This window comes from Nicotiana tabacum, chromosome 19 (genome assembly GCF_000715075.1).
Source record: "Nicotiana tabacum cultivar K326 chromosome 19, ASM71507v2, whole genome shotgun sequence".
NCBI classification, from domain to species: Eukaryota; Viridiplantae; Streptophyta; class Magnoliopsida; order Solanales; family Solanaceae; genus Nicotiana; species Nicotiana tabacum.
Genome location: NC_134098.1, coordinates 83,423,002 through 83,441,854, shown reverse-complemented (window position 1 = coordinate 83,441,854; position 18,853 = coordinate 83,423,002). Strand labels below are relative to the sequence as shown.

At 36.4% G+C, this 18,853-nt stretch overlaps 3 protein-coding genes and 1 pseudogene across 7 annotated transcripts; 1 reads left to right on the top strand and 3 right to left on the bottom strand.

Moving 5' to 3' along the window:
- Positions 1 to 1,806: 1,806 nt before the first annotated feature.
- On the bottom strand, positions 1,807 to 4,814 carry LOC107803418 (senescence/dehydration-associated protein At4g35985, chloroplastic-like). The gene is made up of 4 exons (XM_075238099.1): positions 3,771 to 4,814; positions 2,996 to 3,162; positions 2,738 to 2,822; positions 1,807 to 2,202 (listed from the first exon to the last, which is right to left on the bottom strand). Exons 1-3 carry the CDS (start codon positions 4,646 to 4,648, stop codon positions 2,743 to 2,745), a joined length of 1,125 nt encoding a protein of 374 aa, XP_075094200.1. The 5' UTR covers positions 4,649 to 4,814; the 3' UTR covers positions 1,807 to 2,202; positions 2,738 to 2,742.
- A 394-nt stretch (positions 4,815 to 5,208) lies between these two features.
- Positions 5,209 to 7,018, top strand: LOC107816424 (pentatricopeptide repeat-containing protein At4g13650-like). The gene is made up of 2 exons (XM_075239189.1): positions 5,209 to 6,643; positions 6,738 to 7,018. The coding sequence occupies exons 1-2, from the start codon at positions 5,209 to 5,211 to the stop codon at positions 7,016 to 7,018; spliced, it is 1,716 nt and encodes a 571-aa protein (XP_075095290.1).
- Positions 7,019 to 7,219: 201 nt separating this feature from the next.
- Positions 7,220 to 8,695, bottom strand: LOC107816426 (uncharacterized; annotated as a pseudogene).
- Positions 8,696 to 9,122: 427 nt separating this feature from the next.
- Positions 9,123 to 16,756, bottom strand: LOC107816425 (uncharacterized). 5 transcript variants are annotated; one of them, XM_016642146.2, is made up of 14 exons: positions 16,566 to 16,705; positions 16,204 to 16,428; positions 16,023 to 16,108; positions 15,747 to 15,878; positions 14,956 to 15,103; positions 13,907 to 14,266; positions 13,414 to 13,524; positions 12,790 to 12,880; positions 12,360 to 12,428; positions 11,994 to 12,071; positions 11,606 to 11,692; positions 10,901 to 10,951; positions 10,027 to 10,263; positions 9,123 to 9,942 (listed from the first exon to the last, which is right to left on the bottom strand). In XM_016642146.2, the coding sequence occupies exons 5-14, from the start codon at positions 15,021 to 15,023 to the stop codon at positions 9,811 to 9,813; spliced, it is 1,284 nt and encodes a 427-aa protein (XP_016497632.2). In that variant the 5' UTR covers positions 15,024 to 15,103; positions 15,747 to 15,878; positions 16,023 to 16,108; positions 16,204 to 16,428; positions 16,566 to 16,705; the 3' UTR covers positions 9,123 to 9,810. The 5 variants fall into 5 exon arrangements, with proteins under 5 accessions (XP_016497632.2, XP_016497630.2, XP_016497629.2 ...); XM_016642144.2 differs by having other exon boundaries at positions 16,023 to 16,428; positions 16,566 to 16,756; XM_016642143.2 differs by having other exon boundaries at positions 15,747 to 16,428; positions 16,566 to 16,756.
- Between the last annotated feature and the right edge of the window lie 2,097 nt (positions 16,757 to 18,853).

Sequence of the window (18,853 nt, the reverse complement as noted above, 5' to 3'; positions counted from 1 at the left end):
TGTTCGAAAAACACTAAAAATGAGGCAAAAGGTCTTATATCCCTATTTATAAGAACGTGGGCACCACAATCAAGAACACAAACCGTCGATATCCTACACGGATATCAAAACGACAGGGGCTCGAGAAATGACGCAATACATCGAGAAAATGCGTCATAATGACGCGCGACATCGTGACGTCATTCCAAAATGACGTAACAATAAGTTAATGATTCAGGAAGTGCCACTTTATCACCTCACCGAAAACGTTACTACTCGACATGCTTGCCTAAAATCTCTCCAATTAAAACTAGCGAAGTTCGCTCACCGAGGACGTGCAAAAGACGGCCTCGATAATCAGAGGGACTAACTTTATGGGTCAAAATCTGCCCAAGGGCATTTAACACGAAGCGATGTCGTCATAGGTAATTTGGCTGAGGTCGACTAATCACTAAGGGGGATTCATGGCCGAGCAACCAGTTATGGCCGAGGTCAAGTATCAGGGAGTAGTTAATGGCTAGTTCAGTAATAGATCCTTTAAGAGAATATTCCGTTATTTATTCTTTATACTTGTACTTTTAGGGTTAATTGAGGTCATGCCACTATAAAGAGAAAGGGAGATAGCCAATCATTCTTCTACCGATTATCCAAGTTCGGTATTCTGTAAGTTCCTAGGTCATATCGAAATGACTCCATTGAGAGTAAGATCTGTTCGATATGTAAGTGGTATAGTCACTACCTGTAAGGCAAGCCCCATAGACACCTTACTACTTTCTAAGCTTTCTCTCTTGTGGGCTCCCTCTGACAAGAACTTATTTGACAAAAATACTTTCTACATCTTTTACGGCAGATCCAAGAAAGACTTCAAAAATTCTTATATCTATCTATCAATCATCGTGGCCAGAAGAAGAGCCGTTTTTATCCTATTCGATTTTGGGTGAATCATTCCCTTTATTTACCTTAGTGCAGTTTTTTTTTCTTTTTCTTTTTAAATCTTTCCCAAATTAGGAGTATCTATAGTGTTTTCATACTTCCCCTCCAGCGTGACTCGAACCCAGGACCTAACAGTCGTAGGTGGAGGTATTTTTATCAACTGAGCAAGTCTCACTTGTCGGTATTCACATATTGAATTCATATCTACCATTATCGGTATTCGCATATTGAATTCATATTTGAAATTATTAATATTAACTATGCTTAACCCCAAATTAAATACATTCAATTAGTTTAGCCAAAAACATTCATTTTTTGGTCAAACAATAAACATTAAGTATTTTTTAAAGCATATTAACTATTAAGCTTTTAAACAATAAGATAATCACACACTCTAATGTAAAATAGACAAGGTCTTTAATTTGAGTCTCACAAACAAATTTTATTGAAAAGAATTTCGCGTAAGATAAGAAGTTGACGGTACATCAAGGAAAAATGGAACTCGGAAGTAGTAATAAAAGAACAAAATGAAAAATGCTGAACATATTAAGATTCATGAGCGCACATTATTCATTTCCATTAGCTCAGCACCAATGAAGATCCCAAGAAATTTCAAGAATTCTTGTCATATTTTGGTTTTTTCTTCTAACCCTCCACCCTTTTCTCTAAATTCCGACGAGACACTTCTAGGAAAAATGCGCAACCCTATACTTCTTGAGACAGGAATTTTCTGAAAAAGAACATCCTATTCTTGAGAGGAATAAATTGATTTCAAGAAAGCTCCTGCACTTGCAGGGAAGATGGAAAGCGTATATTACTTTAAATCCTCTCAAGTTTCTATTACGACAAAAACCCATTGTCAAGTTCACTATAAGATAATATTTGAACTAGTAAAACACAACAGAAAACTTTTACATACTACTTCATTCATGCAAATTCAAACTTCATAGATATATTACATCCTTAATCCTCTTAAAGTATCTCTCAAGCAAAGAGCAAGTTCTAAACTGATATAATAGATAATACAAGTATCACTCTCTATAGAAATTGAGGAAGTTAGAAGCAGTTAAGAGATTGAAAGATGGAACATCGACGTCGACATATCACTTCTGCTTGCTCTTCAGCTTAGCAAGATTAGCTTGAGCAGCAGCTTTTGCAACGGTTGTAGGTTTCACAGCACTCTTTGGATTGAGAGCTTTTCTTATCTTAAACACAGCCCAAGCAGTTCCAATAGCATGTCCTGCAGCACCGAATCCGTCACGTGTCATCTCTGCAGCCTGGTCACCGTGCCTGTAACAAGATAAGTTCCACCATTAAGCATATACCGATCCAAGAAAGAACCATACTTTTTGAGGTTTATTGCTATGTGAGTTCAAAGAACCCTGCTAGAAAGTGAATCTTATCATCATCCAATTTAACTCTTTTAGTGTGAACATGGCTTAAGGAAGCAAATGACTCGAGTTCAAGTAGTTTAATAATAAAAAGAAAGCATCTTTACACAAATATCCGGTCGGATATACTGTTTTACTTTTCCTAGGCGGTATACATGGATTATACGACTGATTATATATATACATACACTTCCACCAACTATTTTTGGGTGGACGGCTATTTAGGTAAATTCTTCTAAAAAGAAAAAGCACTTGGGGTGAAGATCTAGAACATCATTCAAGTAAAATACAGATTAGGATACTCTGCTAACCCAAGTTTGCTCCTAACCTCCACATTTAGGAATACAAAACAAAGACAAACTCCGCCTCACAATTTGGTTAATAAGGGAAGTACCAACATAGGAAATGGTGTTGACTGAAAAAGCAAAATTTACCTCTGTTACACAAGCCCAGTTGTCACAGTCGAGGTTGTTGACATCACATTCTTTCCAGCCACTTCAACAGCATCACAGACCTTATCTGTAATGATGTAGCAAAACCAACAATATCAGGAGTCTATAAGGAAGATAATATAGTTCATGTTCTTCTTATAAGACAGCAAGTGGATTTTATTTTCCTTAACTTCAACGCCAAACAAATAAATGAAAATGTTCAACTAACTAAAAAAAGAGAGATCGAGCAGAAATACATACTGAATCCATCCAATGAGGCAAGAACAATTTCTCCAGGAAGAAGGCTAAAGAATTTCTGACCAGCTTTAGAGTTTGCAATAGAACTTGTGAAGAATCCAGAGACCTTCACTACTCCTGAGAGTAAGCCAGTTGCCACTTGCTCTGACATTTTTGTCATCTTCTTCACCCTAAAAGGATGAGAATACAATATGCATAAAAATAAGGCAAGAAATCTCTTTCAATCTTTCACTAGAACAAACTTAACAAAGCAACAGGAAAAATTGATCAAGAGAGTAAAATTCATTACAAGTTTACAACAACTACTATGGCTGAGTTCCAAACCAGATGAGGTAAGCTATGTCAATCCTCACTATTCATTCAACTCCATTTGAATAGAACTTGTCAATTTCAGTTGACCACGGTCTTTTATCAACAGTATCCCCTTTTTGTTCAAATTCTTGGTAATCATTCGGCAGAAAGATGGCATGCCTCCTATTTATTCTCTCCTTAAAACTTTCTAGTGAAACATTTTTGTGATAGAAGGTGAAAATCTTTTTTTAAATTGTTCCTCGATTTGGTCCATTCGACATAGTAAATAAGAAATTGGAAGATTTTTAAATTGTTCATTTATAAATTCCCCCCCAGGCCAATCATAGGTTCATTTCTATATCGAAACAATAAGGTTATTATGCTCATTACTAAACTTGTTGAAGACATGAAATATAACCAAGTTCGGTTCAAAATCAATGCTCAATAAAGAGTAAAATTCAACAAAGAAATGCAAAAAAGACTGTACCTTTTCATCCTTCTCATAGCCCCAGGGCTAATCTCAGAGTTACTCCCCTTTCCCATCCTCTTCATCAACACATCATTTCCCCACTTCAACCTATCCACAGTAACATCACCACACCACAATATCCCCTTCACCAATTGACCCGACCCGGCTGCAATCAATCTTGCAATACTACTACTATAATCTTCAACATTCGGAGCCAAAGTAGTCCAATAAGCAGCAGAACTCCTCTCCATATCCTCTTTTTTCTTCTCCATTTCTTCTGGTGAAACATCCTTTGCTGCCATCCACCATTTTTCTTCAACTCCTTTATTATCCTTCTTCACTTTCTCCACTCTAAAAGCACTGTACTTTTCCAATACTAAATCTAACTCCTTTAGTACCCTCTCTTGTCCTTTTGATGCTATAGTTAAACCATAGTTGAGTAAATTATCTTCATCATTTGCTTCAGAAGGGATTCTAAGAGTGAAGAAATAGTGAGACTCATCAAGTTTTATAGCAGCCTCATCTTTGGCTAAAGGCCATTGGATTTGATCACCGACACGTGCAAGAACAGCAACAACGTTGTCACCTTGTTTAAGTTGAACAATTTCAAATTCACCACTAGCGAGTTCAATACTACGTTCTTTGTCAATCAGATGAACTATTGTACCTGGGATTTTGACGATCACTTGTTCTAATGACACAAAGTCAGCATTTTTATTGGTTTCTGTATCTGGGAAAAGATTTTCTGCTAGATCTTTCATGTCAATGGTGGGGTACAAAGAAGAACTAGAATAAGTTGAGGGGTTCTTCTGGGAAAGAAATGGAGAAGTTGATTCTGGGTTTGAATCAATGACTTGTGGGTATAATTTTGGGGGATTTGAATTTTGAAAAGACATAGTAGTTTTTTTGGATTCTTGATTTCCCAGTTTGGAAACACAGAAAGGAATGAACTTTGTGGAAAATCTGAGATGGGGTTTGAAGATTTCTAAGTTTTAGCTTAAAAAGGAATGAACTTTATAAAAATCTGAGATGGGTTTCGAAGATTTATGCAAGATTTAGCTTAAGGTATAAGAAAATGGAAAAAAGGCGGTTCTAAAGTTGAAGACGAGTTGACGTGGTATGCCACGTGGCTTTATATGTAAAGCCCGTGTGGAAGCCGTGGAGATTCTTAGCCTTTTTTTGTGGTAAGAATTAAGGAATATTTTTTTTGTGCCGTGTTCTGTACTGTGAAGTAACTGTCACTTGAGGACGTTAAGTTATCTAAGGTTTGACTAAAACACCCTTTGCTTTTTTTTTTGCTAAAGAATATTTGCTGATGTTTCTTGATTCAGTTAAAAAATATTCCCGGGTAATTAAAAGGATTATTCCCTTATTTGTTGGCAGAAGTGAGTGTTTCTGTTCTGCTAGGAAGTATGATTTATATGAATCGTCAAGAATCCTAAGTGAGTTTATGAAAATGGGAAGAGTTAAACATGCAGATAAGCTGTTTGAGAAAATGCCTGAGAAGAATGTAGTTATTTGGTCAATCATGGTCCATGGTTATTCTAAAAATGGGCTACACAAAAAATCAGTTGAATGCTTCACCTCAATGAGAAATATTGGTTTAATGCCAAATTCATTCACCATTGTAGGTATTCTTGTGGGGGTCTCAGAATTGAGGGACTTAATACTTGGTCAATCAGTTCATGGACTGATAGTGAAGTTGGGGTGGGAAGATAATTCATTTGTTGGCACTTCCCTTCTTGAGGTTTATGCAAAATGTGGAAATATCAGTGACTGTAGTAAGATCTTTGAGAACTTAAAAAGTCAAGGACTTGTTCCATGGAATGTAATGATCAGTGCATTTGTACATAATGAACTCTTTGAAGAGGCTTTCTTGTTATTTAATAGGTCTCAGAAGTCTGGTTTGTTTCCTGATTCAATGACAGCATTGGCATTGATACAGAGCTGTGTGGCTATGGAATCTAAATGTCTTTGTGAATCAGTTCATGCTATGGTTGTTAAATTTGGTCTCGTGTCGTATGTACAGGTCAACAATTCACTTCTTTTTCTGTATTCTAATTTGATGGAGTTACCTGCTGCTTGGGAAATTTTCGATACAATGGAAGAGAAAGATCTTATCAGTTGGTCAACAGTGATGACTTTACTGGTTCACCTTGAATATGCTTCGGACGCTACAAAGCTTTTCTTCCATATGAGAGATTCAGGGAATGATTATGACAACCTCATCTTAATGAATCTCATTTCAGCTTGTGGAATTTTGGGGAACTTGAAGATGGGAAAATCTGTTCATGCTCAAGTAATAACTCATGGTTTTGGATCAGATCTTCCTCTACTTAATACAATTATTACTATGTATGCAAGATGTGAGGACTTGAATTCTTCAACAACTGTTTTCAATCAATCAAAAATGAAGAGTATGGTATCGTGGACATCTATCATTTCAGGACTTTTGCATAATGGAAGGCCGAGAGAGGCACTAGGTATGTTCATTCGCGTTAGAATTGAAGAAAATGTCATCGCTGATTCGGTTGTTCTGGTGACTGCACTAACTGCTGTTAGTGAAATGGTTGCTTTAGAACTCTGCATGCAGCTTCATTGCCATACTATAAAAGCTGGGCTTACAAATTATACAAGTATTCAAAATTGCCTCATATCAACCTACTCAAAGTGTGGGATTGTTGAACTTGCAAACAATGTTTTCGTGCAAATGGCATCTTTTCGCGATATTGTATCATGGAATGCTATTATAAACGGGTATGGTATCAATGGCCACGGAGAAACTGCTCTCTCCCTTTTCGATGAGTTGAGAGAAAGGGGAGGAATACCTGATAGTGCAACTTACTTGAGCATTTTAAGTGCTTGTAATCACTCAGGATTGGTTAGTGATGGTTTGTTGATTTTCAGTCAAATGATAGAAGAAAATAGAATCAGAGTTGGGTGCAGAACATTATAGCTGTGGAGCTAATTTACTTGCTCGAGCAGGTTATTTACCTGATGTAAGTAAGTTCAAGGATGGAGAAGGTAAGGCTATTTGGAGGGCTATATTAAACGGATGTGTGCATAATGGTGATTTAAGATTAGCAGAATTTGCCGCGAAAAAGTTTGATGAGCTGATTCAGAAAGATTCTGGTCAGCTTGTGTTACTCTCAAATCTTTATGCATCAGTTGGGAGATTTCAGGATGCAGAAGCCTTGAGGTTGAGCATGGAGACCGAGAAACTGATTAAAGATCCAGGATTCAGCATTCTCACTGGAAATCTATAGCGCGTTGGTCGAATCCAAATCAGGTCATCTCAATTCTCATGAATGAATAAAATTATGCAACTTCAGATCATGAGGAGCTGTTGTAACCAGCTTTCAGAGGCAAAAAGAATTAAACATTGATAGCAAATCTGTTCAAAGAGTGATGCTGTCCAAAGAGAATAATAGCGTAAACAAAAAAGGACAACAAGCACATCAAAAATCTGAACTACGAAATCCTATCAAATTAAAATTGAGAGATGGGAAAACAAAAAACAACAATAATATCCAAATAAAAACAGGTGATGCAAAATTTGCTTCAAAACAAAGTCTTAAGGCACAGCCTGCCGAATACTTCAAAATTGAAAAAAAAATCTGTTATCAGTAAAGCTCTCAACAACACTAATTATTCTTATGCTCTTATCTTGCTTCTCTTACTCTGCCTTCAGTGACCCATCCTTCAGCTTTTTCCCAAGCTTAGTACTCTTGTTCCTCTTTCCATCTTTCAAAGACAACTTACTTATCTTTTGTTGCTCAGCTTTTCTCACTTTCTTTTCCTTCTTCTCAACATTCGACTCACTAAAAAATATACTACCCTTCTCAGTTTTCCCCTTTTTTACTTTCTTAACTCAATAATCCTCACTCTCCTCAATGTCTTTGTCACTTCCCAATTCATCTACTACACCAGTGTCAAAGTCCATATATCTAACTTCATGAATCCTCCCTTTATTCTTCTTCCCCTTCTCCTTAACCTCAACTAAATCACCACTACTCACTTCTTCACCTCTCTCCTCAGCAACTTCTTTTCCTTAAACCCCTGAATCTTGAGTTTGATATCGGGCAAGGCTTGATATAAAGGCAATGCCAAAGAATCAGAAAGCCTCAAATGCAAGCTTCTCACACCACCCCATTTCTTAGGCACCACTTCGATAACACCCTTTACTGCTTCCACCACATTCTCAACAATTAATGCACTTTATTGAAACCTTACCAACCTTCATCACACAACAAGTTCCAGTCTTTAAGTAAAACAACCCGGACCCACAAGCTAAACCACTTGCTCCTTCCAATTCTTGTGCATCAAATCCAAAGGCAAAGGAAGCTTCTTTTTCTTGAAAAATTGCTTACCAAGAAGCTTAAGAAGCAAATGAACAACCCTTCTGTCAACCAAGAAAAGATCATATGAATCACAAAGTTTTCTTTTTGCTTCAAAGGGTTTGTAGTTAGACTTGAGCTTTGAAATTTTGATGACTTTAGTAATAGGTATGTTTTGGGATTTAATGATCTTTTTTGCATCATCTGAAGTGAGTTGTGAATTGGGTCTGTCATCAATGATGAGGCAAAGCTCAGAGGATGAGGGAAAGGGATTTTGAAAGCGTTGGTACGAGGTTTTTGGTGGGATTTTCTTGAGAGTGAGGTTAAGTTAGATGAAGTCATCTTGTGGGAGTAATTGGGGTTTTTGGATTTTTGATTTGGAATTCTTCCATTTGAGAAGGGCGTCTACTGCCTTCTCTAAGGTGGCGCGGCTGACTTTAGCGGCGGAGGAGGGTGGAGGAGACTCCATTAGGATTTTTTTGAGGTTGAGGCTGAAGAAACTATAAAACCCTAGGCTAAAAACCTGGTGTGCTATATGAACAAGAAAGAAGTAGGAAAATGATATGGACCTCCCCTATACTTTTCAAATTTGCAAAGACCACCCTCAAGCACTTTTTTTTTTTTGGGTGCGTGTTTGTGTGGGGTTGTTTTGAAGCAATTCATGTTACAATGCTAACCGTCTAACAGAAATACACAATATGGATTGTAATTTGATCTCTACGACAAGGACAAAGACTTCCATCAAATTTAAATGGTTTACTCATCTATCGTTGCACATAGTTGTAGTTGAAAATTGAATTGGACTTATAAGTAGTTCGATTCTTCACTTTGATATGATTTCCAATTTATAATCAGACGATTTATCATGGAGATTGAGCTCTACTTCTCCTCTATAGGTTCCGAGACTTGCTCAATGAAGCATCATGGTTAAACTTCAGTGTGGAAAACGGACACCAGCCATTGGCTAATTTAAAGTTTAAGCAAGCTATGATAAAGAAAACTAGTAAAAAGTCCAAAAAATACTAGTAAAGACTAAATGAATGATAGTAATTGAATTTGACCGATTGACTGTGTGTCCATCGCTGCACAAAATATGCTATTTATACAAGGAGAAGATCCAAATAATTTCATGAGCTGATCCAGGAAGATCCAGGTTCAATTGGGCTACTCCCAAATCTTTATGCTTACAAATGAATCATGTTTACAGATTATTAAACCATCCTTGGTATCTCTTTGTGCATTAGGGATATAGCCTCTTTATCCTAGAAGGTATTTTACAGATTACCAGTAGCTTTTTATCCCAACTGTTTATTAAGCTAAAATTGAGCATAGAGATTTTCATTCTGGTTCTTTTCAGAAGTATTGCGTTTTTCGCTGGAGATGTGGTTTGGAGAGAACAAGTACAACAACAACAACAATAACCCAGTATAATCCCACTAGTGGGGTCTGGGAGGGTAGTGTGTACGCAGACCTTACCCCTACTCTAGGGATAGAGAGGCTGTTTCCGATAGACCCTCGGCTCCCTCCCTCCAAGAACTCCCCACCTTGCTCTTGGGGTGACTCGAACTCATAACCTCTTGGTTGGAAGTGGAGGGCTCACCAGAGCAGCGAGTACAAATAATATAAAGTTGAAACAAATATGAAGCAACACCAGGATTTTAAATCCATGAAGTAGAGACGACAACGTTGCTATAGTTTCCTCATCTTCTCTTATTAGAAGGCTATGGGCTTTCACATAGCTCAAGCAAAGAATTCCAAAGGAAGCTCTTTTCTGGGTATGCATTAGTTAGGACTGACTTCAACCTGCTCGTTCCCACCTTTTGAATATCCATTGACAGAGTCATCGACAGTTGCTGATAACAAAACAAATAAAATCAACTGCGTGAAAAGCTTAGAAATTACTGCAAACTCGAAACTAATATGAAGAAGCATAATACCTTTTTGAGCCACATCATATAAGTTGCAGCAAATGTTGCTTGAGCTTGATAGTCCGCAAAGTCACTATCAGGTACATTTGTGCAGGAACGGAATAGTTCTAATTCATTATCTATGAGCATGTCAATGTCAACTGTCCTGATGTTTCTCTGGTTAGAAGACAAGGATCTATCATGATCACCGCGCACAAAATATTTTATCCAGCATGTCAAGAGGAAGCGACGATGAAGCCACAATGCCTGACAGGAAGAAAAAAAGTAACATAAGACAGGCTTTCTCTCTAAGCTTTCAAGCTTGTAAGAATTTGGAATATCTTCATGAAGCAATCAAAAGACAATCCAGATACAGAAACAGATAAAAGACTGATGCAATCAATTTTGCGCATGGAACTGATCGTATCTTGTATGTTGAAGCAGTAGATATGAGAATATATAACAGAACACAATCAAAACACCAAAATGATCATTCTCTTGATCGCAGTAAGGATATTATAAGTTCAAATAGACAGGCGATTCAAAATGAGGATACAACAACAACAACAAAAAAAAACTCAGAAATATCCCACAAGTGGGGTCTGAGAGGGTAAGATGTACGCAGTCTTACCCCTATCCTTCCGATTCAAAATGAGGATAGTTCTCCATAAATTTCCTAGGAGATGGTGTATATCCACTCCAACACCTTACTGTCAACTTAGACGTTTCACTTACTTTTGTAAATCTACATAACTTAGTGTGCAATATTAGACGATTGATGGGAATGCTACGATTCAACATGCACCAAAGAACTGTTTGGGGGGACTTGAGGAAACTTTCAGACTTCACCAAGTCATACAACCAAAAGAAATTGTTATTCTGAAAATTACAGTGATATGCATACCTCTCTCCCCACATAGCGTTTTATCAACTTCTCCACCCAGTTGAACTCCTCCTATCAGCAGACATTCCCAAAAAAAAGATTTAGCAAATAGTAAGATGCTACTTGCTGCGTATTTGACAATAGATGATTTACTGATTTCAGAAACAACAAGAATGAAAAGTAACACTTCTTCAATTCCAGATATTACTCCAGGATTTTAGCATTTATCGTAAAAGCTTGAGAACTAGTTGAGCATTTTACTAGAACTTTCCCGCCTCCACATCAGGAACTTCAAATTTCGGTACTTTTTCACACAGATTCCTGCAACACCTCATGCGCTTTACTAGATAAAAGGATTCTAGTGCATCTCATAGTTGGCTAATTAGGGCTGAGCCTCTGTGATTTTCTGAGGAGATTTTAAGGAATTTTTTAGTGAAAAGCATGTAATTTTCAAGAAACTCCAAAAGTTCACACGAAATGCTAAGCCTTCCCCTATAAGCATCTTCTGAGTACATTCTGGAAAATATAATCTTTTTTTTTTTCTTTCAAATTATTATTACAATATAAGGGGTAGGGGAAGGGGAAATGGGGGAGGGGATTACATGGTGGAGAATTGAACCCTCACCAACAAGGTGAAAGTTCAATTAGCCAACCAACTGAACTACTAAGATTCCCCGGCAAATGCCATTCAATTTTGAGGAAACGACCACATGAGCAAAAGTGTACCTTCAACAATTCATGGAGTTTTGGATCAAAGCTAGCATCTTGATCCTTGTTATGTTGTGAATCTTCAAACAGACGAAGCATCAATCGCTGTGTAGACCAATATACCAAATAAACAACATTATACTTTCATGCCTTCCTCTATTTGAAATTTGAATGGAACAAGTGGTTTCACAAACCATTATATATTTTATAGGATTGATAGGTTTTTTCAGTGTTACCAAGCAAATCAAGGTTCTGATGGAAATGTTTTAGCATATATTACAAATGGGCATCAATAAAGCTTTTCACCCTCTATAAGCAAATGGCAAACACATGATTAGTTCACAACTAGCCAGCAGCATTTGCAGAAAGTTTAGACATAAATAATAGCTCTGTGATGGAAACTCACTGCACGGTAATGAAAGCAAGAGTTATCGGCAATATGGAGGTCAGCCCACTGCCGTGACTTGTTAAACTCCTGTAGCACCTAGATGCATGAATTTAGATCCATTTGTTAAGAATTGTGTGTACCATAATGTATATAATATTTCAAAGAGAAGAACGCAACAAGAGATGAATGCCCTTGAGATGATTGGCTGGAGTTGAAGAAAACTGAGCCCATCTTTAAGGGAAAATCAGGAATATGCAAAACACATTATCACAATCCATAAGAGACTATGACCACTGACTAAAACTTTGCATTCTCCACATAGTCACTGAAATACAACTGGCAAGAAATCGCACAAAAAATATCAACCATGAACCTTTCTCTCACCTGTTCCCCTGACATGTAGGAAACTAACCAGCAACGGTGATTCCATGCACGATAGTTCATTTTTGATCTCTGTAACAACAATGAGAGCCAACTTAGATCTCAGTGAGTAACTTGCGTAACGAGTACAAACACTGATAGTAGATTCATCCAAGCTGGTTGAGCCTCCACAAATAATAGAAAAAATAAAAAGAAGAAATAGTTTTCTGGGAATGATAGAGCTTCTTTTGTTATAAGGACTCATCTGACAGAAAATTATCATACGATTTCTATCATAGAACCAAAGTACTTCAAGAACAGATATGAATTTGAACCAGTACATCTCGAGAGAATCAGTGGTAACATTCCTAGTATCAATGAATGTAACTATCAGATCGTGCCAACCAATAGGCTATAAATATTCATTTGTTTACAGTACGATCCAAAATAAGACCTCAGCCAGTTTTTTCACTAACTCGGATTCTCTTTCCATAATCTCTTGCAGATTTGAACAATTTCCAGCAAGCATCTTGATCACCCACCTCCTATCAGTAATTAACAGTAATAAGAATCACGAATGACTGATCATTGAAAGGGTAGAATAAAATTCATTTCAAACTAACTCCCAGAAAAGACAAACATCAATTTCCAAGAAAAGATTTAAGAAAATGTTGTATCAACCTCACTTTGAGAAATATGTGCTTCATTGTTTTCTTCTTTCTTTTCCTGTGATGACTCGCTAGCTTTTGTTCAGATCCAAGTAGCATTGGGCAAGTCGAACCCTAATTCCCCCCCCCCCCCCCAAAAAAAAAACATGCCCCAAAAATCATAAGCCCAAGAAAGGGGATTCGAGAGCGCAGATATGCCAATTTGTCACTGTGCCATTACCATGCCTCATCTTTAACATCCAACGCATGAGCTTATAGTAAACAGGGTTTCAAAGTTCGATATGAGAAAAATGAATCTTAAGCGACCAGAGAGAGAAAGAGAGAGTGAATTGAAAGGTACATCCATGTAACAGAATGGACACAAAAACAATAATTAAAAAGAATTACATATGAGAAGAGAGGTATGTTACCTTTGGCTCCATGTTTGTTCACTTTTAGGTGAATGCGAGAGAACCGCAGATGAAAAGATAAGCTCATTCATGAACATGGAAAGAGATTGCTTCTTTGACAGAACTAGCTTCCTGGGGAAAAAACTTTATATGGTCAGGATTAAAGTTTCTACTGATCTTTTTCCCGATATAAATCATGCGCTTTAACTCACAAAAGAAAGACTTCATTAAGGATGTTACCCAGACACCATAGCTCTAGGAGTTAACCATTAAATTTCGCTTTTTGATAAAAAAAAAAAAAATATAGTCCAACCATTAAATTTCGCCATTTCCATTATCGCTTTTATGGAAGTCTTGTATTGCTCTTTAGATTAAAAACATTACATTCTGCTCCAGAGCTAAATTGTCAAGATAGATATCCATAAAAGGTATGTATCTGGTCAAAAAGCTAGTGACAGCTGCTACCATTTATAATGAAATTAAAAAACAAAATTTTTATGTGCTCAAAACAAACCTGGAATTCCACGCTGTGCCAAAATCACTACTTAGAAGCAAAAGTGCCCTGCTGTGCTTCATCAGTTCACTTTCGAGACTAAGTGGAGAAGATGAGGGACAGGTTGAAGAATTTTTATCATCTCTCTCATTGTAAATGCTATGGTGCACTTTATAATTTTTATATGCATCCGCAAATGCACTTTTAGCCGCAACATAAAGTGGAAAGAGAACCCTAGTTGAGATGCCCAGCTTGTGATCCCTAGCCCAGAAAATTGTCTCAAAACTTGAATTTGGCACAGAACCAACAGATGTTGAAGGAGTCCCAATATCCTCATTTAATGCAGAAAATTGGGATGGGTGAATGAACCCTATTTCATCTCTGGACACAGGAGATGCATGTCAGATTGCTAATGACAGCATCACTCTTGAACTCAACATCTCAATAAGATTAAAAATAAGAAATAAGTGGATAGGTGAAAAATGCTAGGGAGAAGAGTACGAGAATAAAAGTTTATCATCTCAGCTGAAATTACATTGACTTTTAGAGAACGTTCTGAAATAGAGATATCTTAAGATTCAAAAGAATGGGAGTTCCTTCTTATGATTTGTAAACAATAAGGCTTCCTTGAGAAGTGGAAAATTAGTAATACTACGTTTAAGCAATGACATCCAATCCAAATGTACAAGTTGAAATGATTTAAGGGATTCAAAAATAAAGAAACGATTGCATTGGGTTTCAAAAAGATGTGATAGTACAACAAAGGTACTCTAATGTATGAAAATGTTTGTATAGCCTAGAAATCCACAGCTCCAAACAAACGGTTCCTTTATCACGCTCAGATGGCTCATGGGCTTCATTGTTGGACTATTGTTGGAAGGTCATGAGACAGTTCTTCAAAACTTACGTCACTCCACTAGCTAGGTTCATACGACGCTACAGTAAACACTCCAACAATGGTCTTATTGATTATTGATTCAAACAAACAGAAAAGGAAAACAAAATAATGGAATATTATCATTTAAATAACCATTATAATTGCGTCCATATACAGAGAGGGTGAGACTTACATCAGAGGATCGGACCCCAATATGCCCTCTAATTGATTCAGAAGCTCCAATGGACCAGGCTCGTCCATCTAGAATTGGTTTCTAACTACAAGAGCTGTTTATTCCCCAAATGTACACCGATTCCTAGAATTAGCTGCTGACTCCAAGACTATAAAGAAGTGGATAAAGTATTAGAGTTGCATACGGAGATATAATTTAAATTATGAGACAACTTCTAAAAGCAAACTATTAAGGGACCTATATTTGAGGATTGGCTCGAAAACTCAGAGCATTCACAATGATCCAAAATGCTCAGACTCATGAACGATGTAGAACATATAAAAGAATAAACCAAAAAGCTACAAGAAGGCAAGGTGGCAACCACAACTGTCAAAATTCCCAAAATAACAGGTACTACAATTTAGGAACACTATTGCATCTGCTATTTATTCATTAGTTCGAGATGAACTGATACTTTGGAAAAGAAAAGTATTGCACTTTGGTTTTCTCTAACTAGAATAGCAACACAAACTAAATACTCTCCTAATGATTTGACTTTTAATAGGTTCTTAAATATAATAAGTCAAATAAGACTTCAGGAGGAATCGATCTCTCTGATAAAGTGAAACACAAGAACAATTTATGCCAATTTCTTCAGCGTAGATTTCTTTTTAGCACTGTGCTTTACTAACGCATATAAAAGGTCATCCACTAACATATACAATGTCCAAGAAGGACGCTTATGGAATTAACAACATAGCAAAAAGAATTAATTGGATTCAATTTTCAAAAGAAACTAAAAAAAAACTTACAAAATTTTATCGAGAGAGTTTGTGAGCAAGATTTAAGGCGTCTGGGATGTGAACTGATGTTCCAGATTTGATGAAAGCTACGATTTTTCTGCCATTACAGCTCATTATTCGACATTCTTTCTTTCTTTGTCACTGTTTTAATATTTGGAAGACATCAACAAATATCGGAAAAGGTCCAATAATATACTTAAACTATTGGATATAGCTCAATTTTGTCGTCCGTTAGCAAACTGGGCCATTAATGTCCCTCACGTTAGCAAACTGGACCAATAATACCTTCATTTTAACGGCTGTCCACATAAGCCTTCTCAAAGGCATTAATTAGCTGACATGGCATCCACATAAGCAGAACTCTCTCAAGCCTGCTCCAATAACCCATTAGCCCATAAAACAAATACCCAGTTATCAATCAAATATAAGATTAAAAAAGTAAAAGATCTGCAAAAAAACTCCAAACCCTCGTTTTTCAAACACTAAACGCTCTGTCCTCTCTCTAGGGTGACATGTTGTAGAATAGGCTGCCATGGATGCGCTGCCCTCTCCCCTGCTTCAAGCTGTGGGAGAGACGAGCCATACCCATAAAACCAGTACATCTCCGTCATTCAACACACATCTTCACCGAAATTCACACAATTCAACCGTAGGAATCTCCAATTTTCTGCAAATCGGCGCCGTCGCAGACCTGAATGGAAAGGGAGTATCAGCTATCCAGTTGCACCAAAATCAGTGCAAATCGATTCCTAGTGATGTGGGGAACATAACCAAGACGTCATCTGGCCAGGGGTATCATCAGCTAGACTCTAAAGATCACCGCTTTACCTGGGACACAAGGTGCTCGACGAAATGACAGTGTCTAACAAAAATCCAGCAATCTCCATGGAGTTGGGAAAGACAAAAGCAAACACAAATCCATCTATTACAGTGTGTCTAGCACTATATTAAAGATACCACACGAAAAGAAAAAGCTAATTGCTTTCGGTAGGGTCTCGACAAAACTTTATATATAGCATAAAACTATTGACAAAAGTGTAGATAAAGATGAAGGTAAAAGAAGATAAAGATGTAGGTCACGTACCTTGACAAAAAGCTATTACTTTAGTCTACAAATGATTTATCAACTTTAGCCCAATGTAGATAAACTATATTTGATTGATAATCGGTTATTTTTTTATGGGTAAAATATGCTATCTTTATCTCATCGACCTTTTATGTTTTTTAATGGGAAAAGGCCCAAAAATTATCTTGTGGTCTTTGAAATGGATCAATTATAATCCCGTTTAAATTTGAATCCACAAATAACCCTGCCGTTATAGAATGGATCTAATAATGCCCTTGTGTTATTCGAAATTGATCAATTATAACCCTCATTTAAATTTGAGCCAACTAATGACCCTGCCGTTAAAGAATGAGTCTAATACTGCTATTTCCCTCGGTTAGTAATGATTAGGGGTGTAAATGGATATTTAAAAATCGACTAAACTGACAGAACTGTACCGTGCTGAACCGATTTTTAGGTTTCTTTTAATAAAACCGTAGGATTATATATAAACCTATAATTGTACTGATAATTATAGTAGATTTTTTATTTTATAAAAATAAATCGAAAAAATATTGAACCGTACCGAATAAATTTACATGTGAATAAAAGTTTCACATGTAAATATATCGGACCTATTATTAGGCCCAGTATAAATATATATTTCACATGTAAATTTATTCGGTACGGTTCGATATTTATTTATTAAGTTTAAAAATGATAATGGGTCTAATATTTATAAAGAATGGGTCGAATAAGTTTAAAATTTGAGCTCACTAATGACCTTTCCGTTAAAGAATGGGGTCTAAGATTTATATTTATAAATAATAATGTATTAATATAAATAATGTATAAATTTTAATACATTATTATTTTTAAACTTAATATATAAATATATGTTTCACATGTAAATTTATTCGGTACAGTTCGATTTTTTTCGGTTTATTTTTATAAAATAAAAAACCTACCCTAATTATCGGTACAATTATAGATTTATATAAAAACCTTCGGTTTTATTAAAAGAAACCTAAAAATCAGTTCGGCATGATACGGTTCTGTTGATTTAGTCGATTTTTAAATATTCATTTACACCCCTAATCATTACTAATTGAGGAAAATAGCAGTATTAGACCCATTATTTAACGGCGAGGTCATTAGTGGGCTCATATTTGAACGAGGGTTATAATTGATCCATTTCGAATAATACAAGGGCATTATTAGACTCATTCTATAACAGCATGATCATTTTTGGACTCAAGTTTAAACGGAAGTTATAATTGATCCATTTCGAATACCATAAGGTCATTTTTGGGTTTTTTTCCCTTTTTAATCCTATATTTGATTGAGAATTGTGTATTTTCTTTTACGGGCTAATGGGGTATTTGAATATGCTTAAGAGATCCGCTTATATGGATGCCATGTCAGCTGATTAATGCCTTTGAGAAGGCTTATGTGGACAACCGTTAAAATGAAGGCATTGTTGGTCTAGTTTGCTAACGTGAGGGATATTAATGGCCCAGTTTGCTAACGGAGAACAAAATTGAGCTATATCCAATAGTTTAAGAATAATAATGGACCTTTTCCGCAACAAATATAAAGGGAATGAACAAATATAAAGGGAATGATGAGCAAGAAACGGAGGAGGAGGGATTTACTGAAAATTGTTTTTTTATTTTCTTTTATGTTTGGGCTTGAAGGTAGAACTTGGGCTTCCTATACTCAATTTGGACGGCCCAGGTTCATAGGCCCAATGGATCCACATCTTTCTCTAATAGCTCTAGCATTTGGTTTATGAAATTTTACCTCTTATAGCAAAGTTTTACACCTTATTTATTATAAATAAAATCTCTTTTAAAATATTATTTTTAATAGCTACCTTTTAGTTTTTGTAGCAAAATATGTATTTATGGTATACACCACCGTTAAGCCATTAAATACGTTGTCTAATATTTTTCTCTCTCATTCTTTCAGTTATTCTCTCCCAAAATCACCGCATAGTATCTTATTTCTCTCTTCACGATCTCTCTCTCACAACGCCATTGTCTTCCCCATTGTTGAACCATGATTCTCT

Excerpts from the sequence above, each read along its gene's own strand:
- LOC107816425 (XM_016642143.2), bottom strand. The coding sequence starts at position 15,023 with ATGGACGAGCCTGGTCCATTGGAGCTTCTGAATCAATTAGAGGGCATA. Across the intron at positions 13,525-13,906 it reads GGCACAGCGTGGAATTCCAG|GAAGCTAGTTCTGTCAAAGA; the intron begins GTTTGTTTTGAG and ends TTTTTTCCCCAG. Across the intron at positions 9,943-10,026 it reads ATATGATGTGGCTCAAAAAG|CAACTGTCGATGACTCTGTC; the intron begins GTATTATGCTTC and ends TTTTGTTATCAG.
- LOC107816424 (XM_075239189.1), top strand. The coding sequence starts at position 5,209 with ATGGGAAGAGTTAAACATGCAGATAAGCTGTTTGAGAAAATGCCTGAG. Across the intron at positions 6,644-6,737 it reads CTCAGGATTGGTTAGTGATG|GTTATTTACCTGATGTAAGT; the intron begins GTTTGTTGATTT and ends TTGCTCGAGCAG.
- LOC107803418 (XM_075238099.1), bottom strand. The coding sequence starts at position 4,648 with ATGTCTTTTCAAAATTCAAATCCCCCAAAATTATACCCACAAGTCATT. Across the intron at positions 3,163-3,770 it reads GCTATGAGAAGGATGAAAAG|GGTGAAGAAGATGACAAAAA; the intron begins GTACAGTCTTTT and ends TCATCCTTTTAG. Across the intron at positions 2,823-2,995 it reads TGCCTCATTGGATGGATTCA|ATAAGGTCTGTGATGCTGTT; the intron begins GTATGTATTTCT and ends ACATCATTACAG.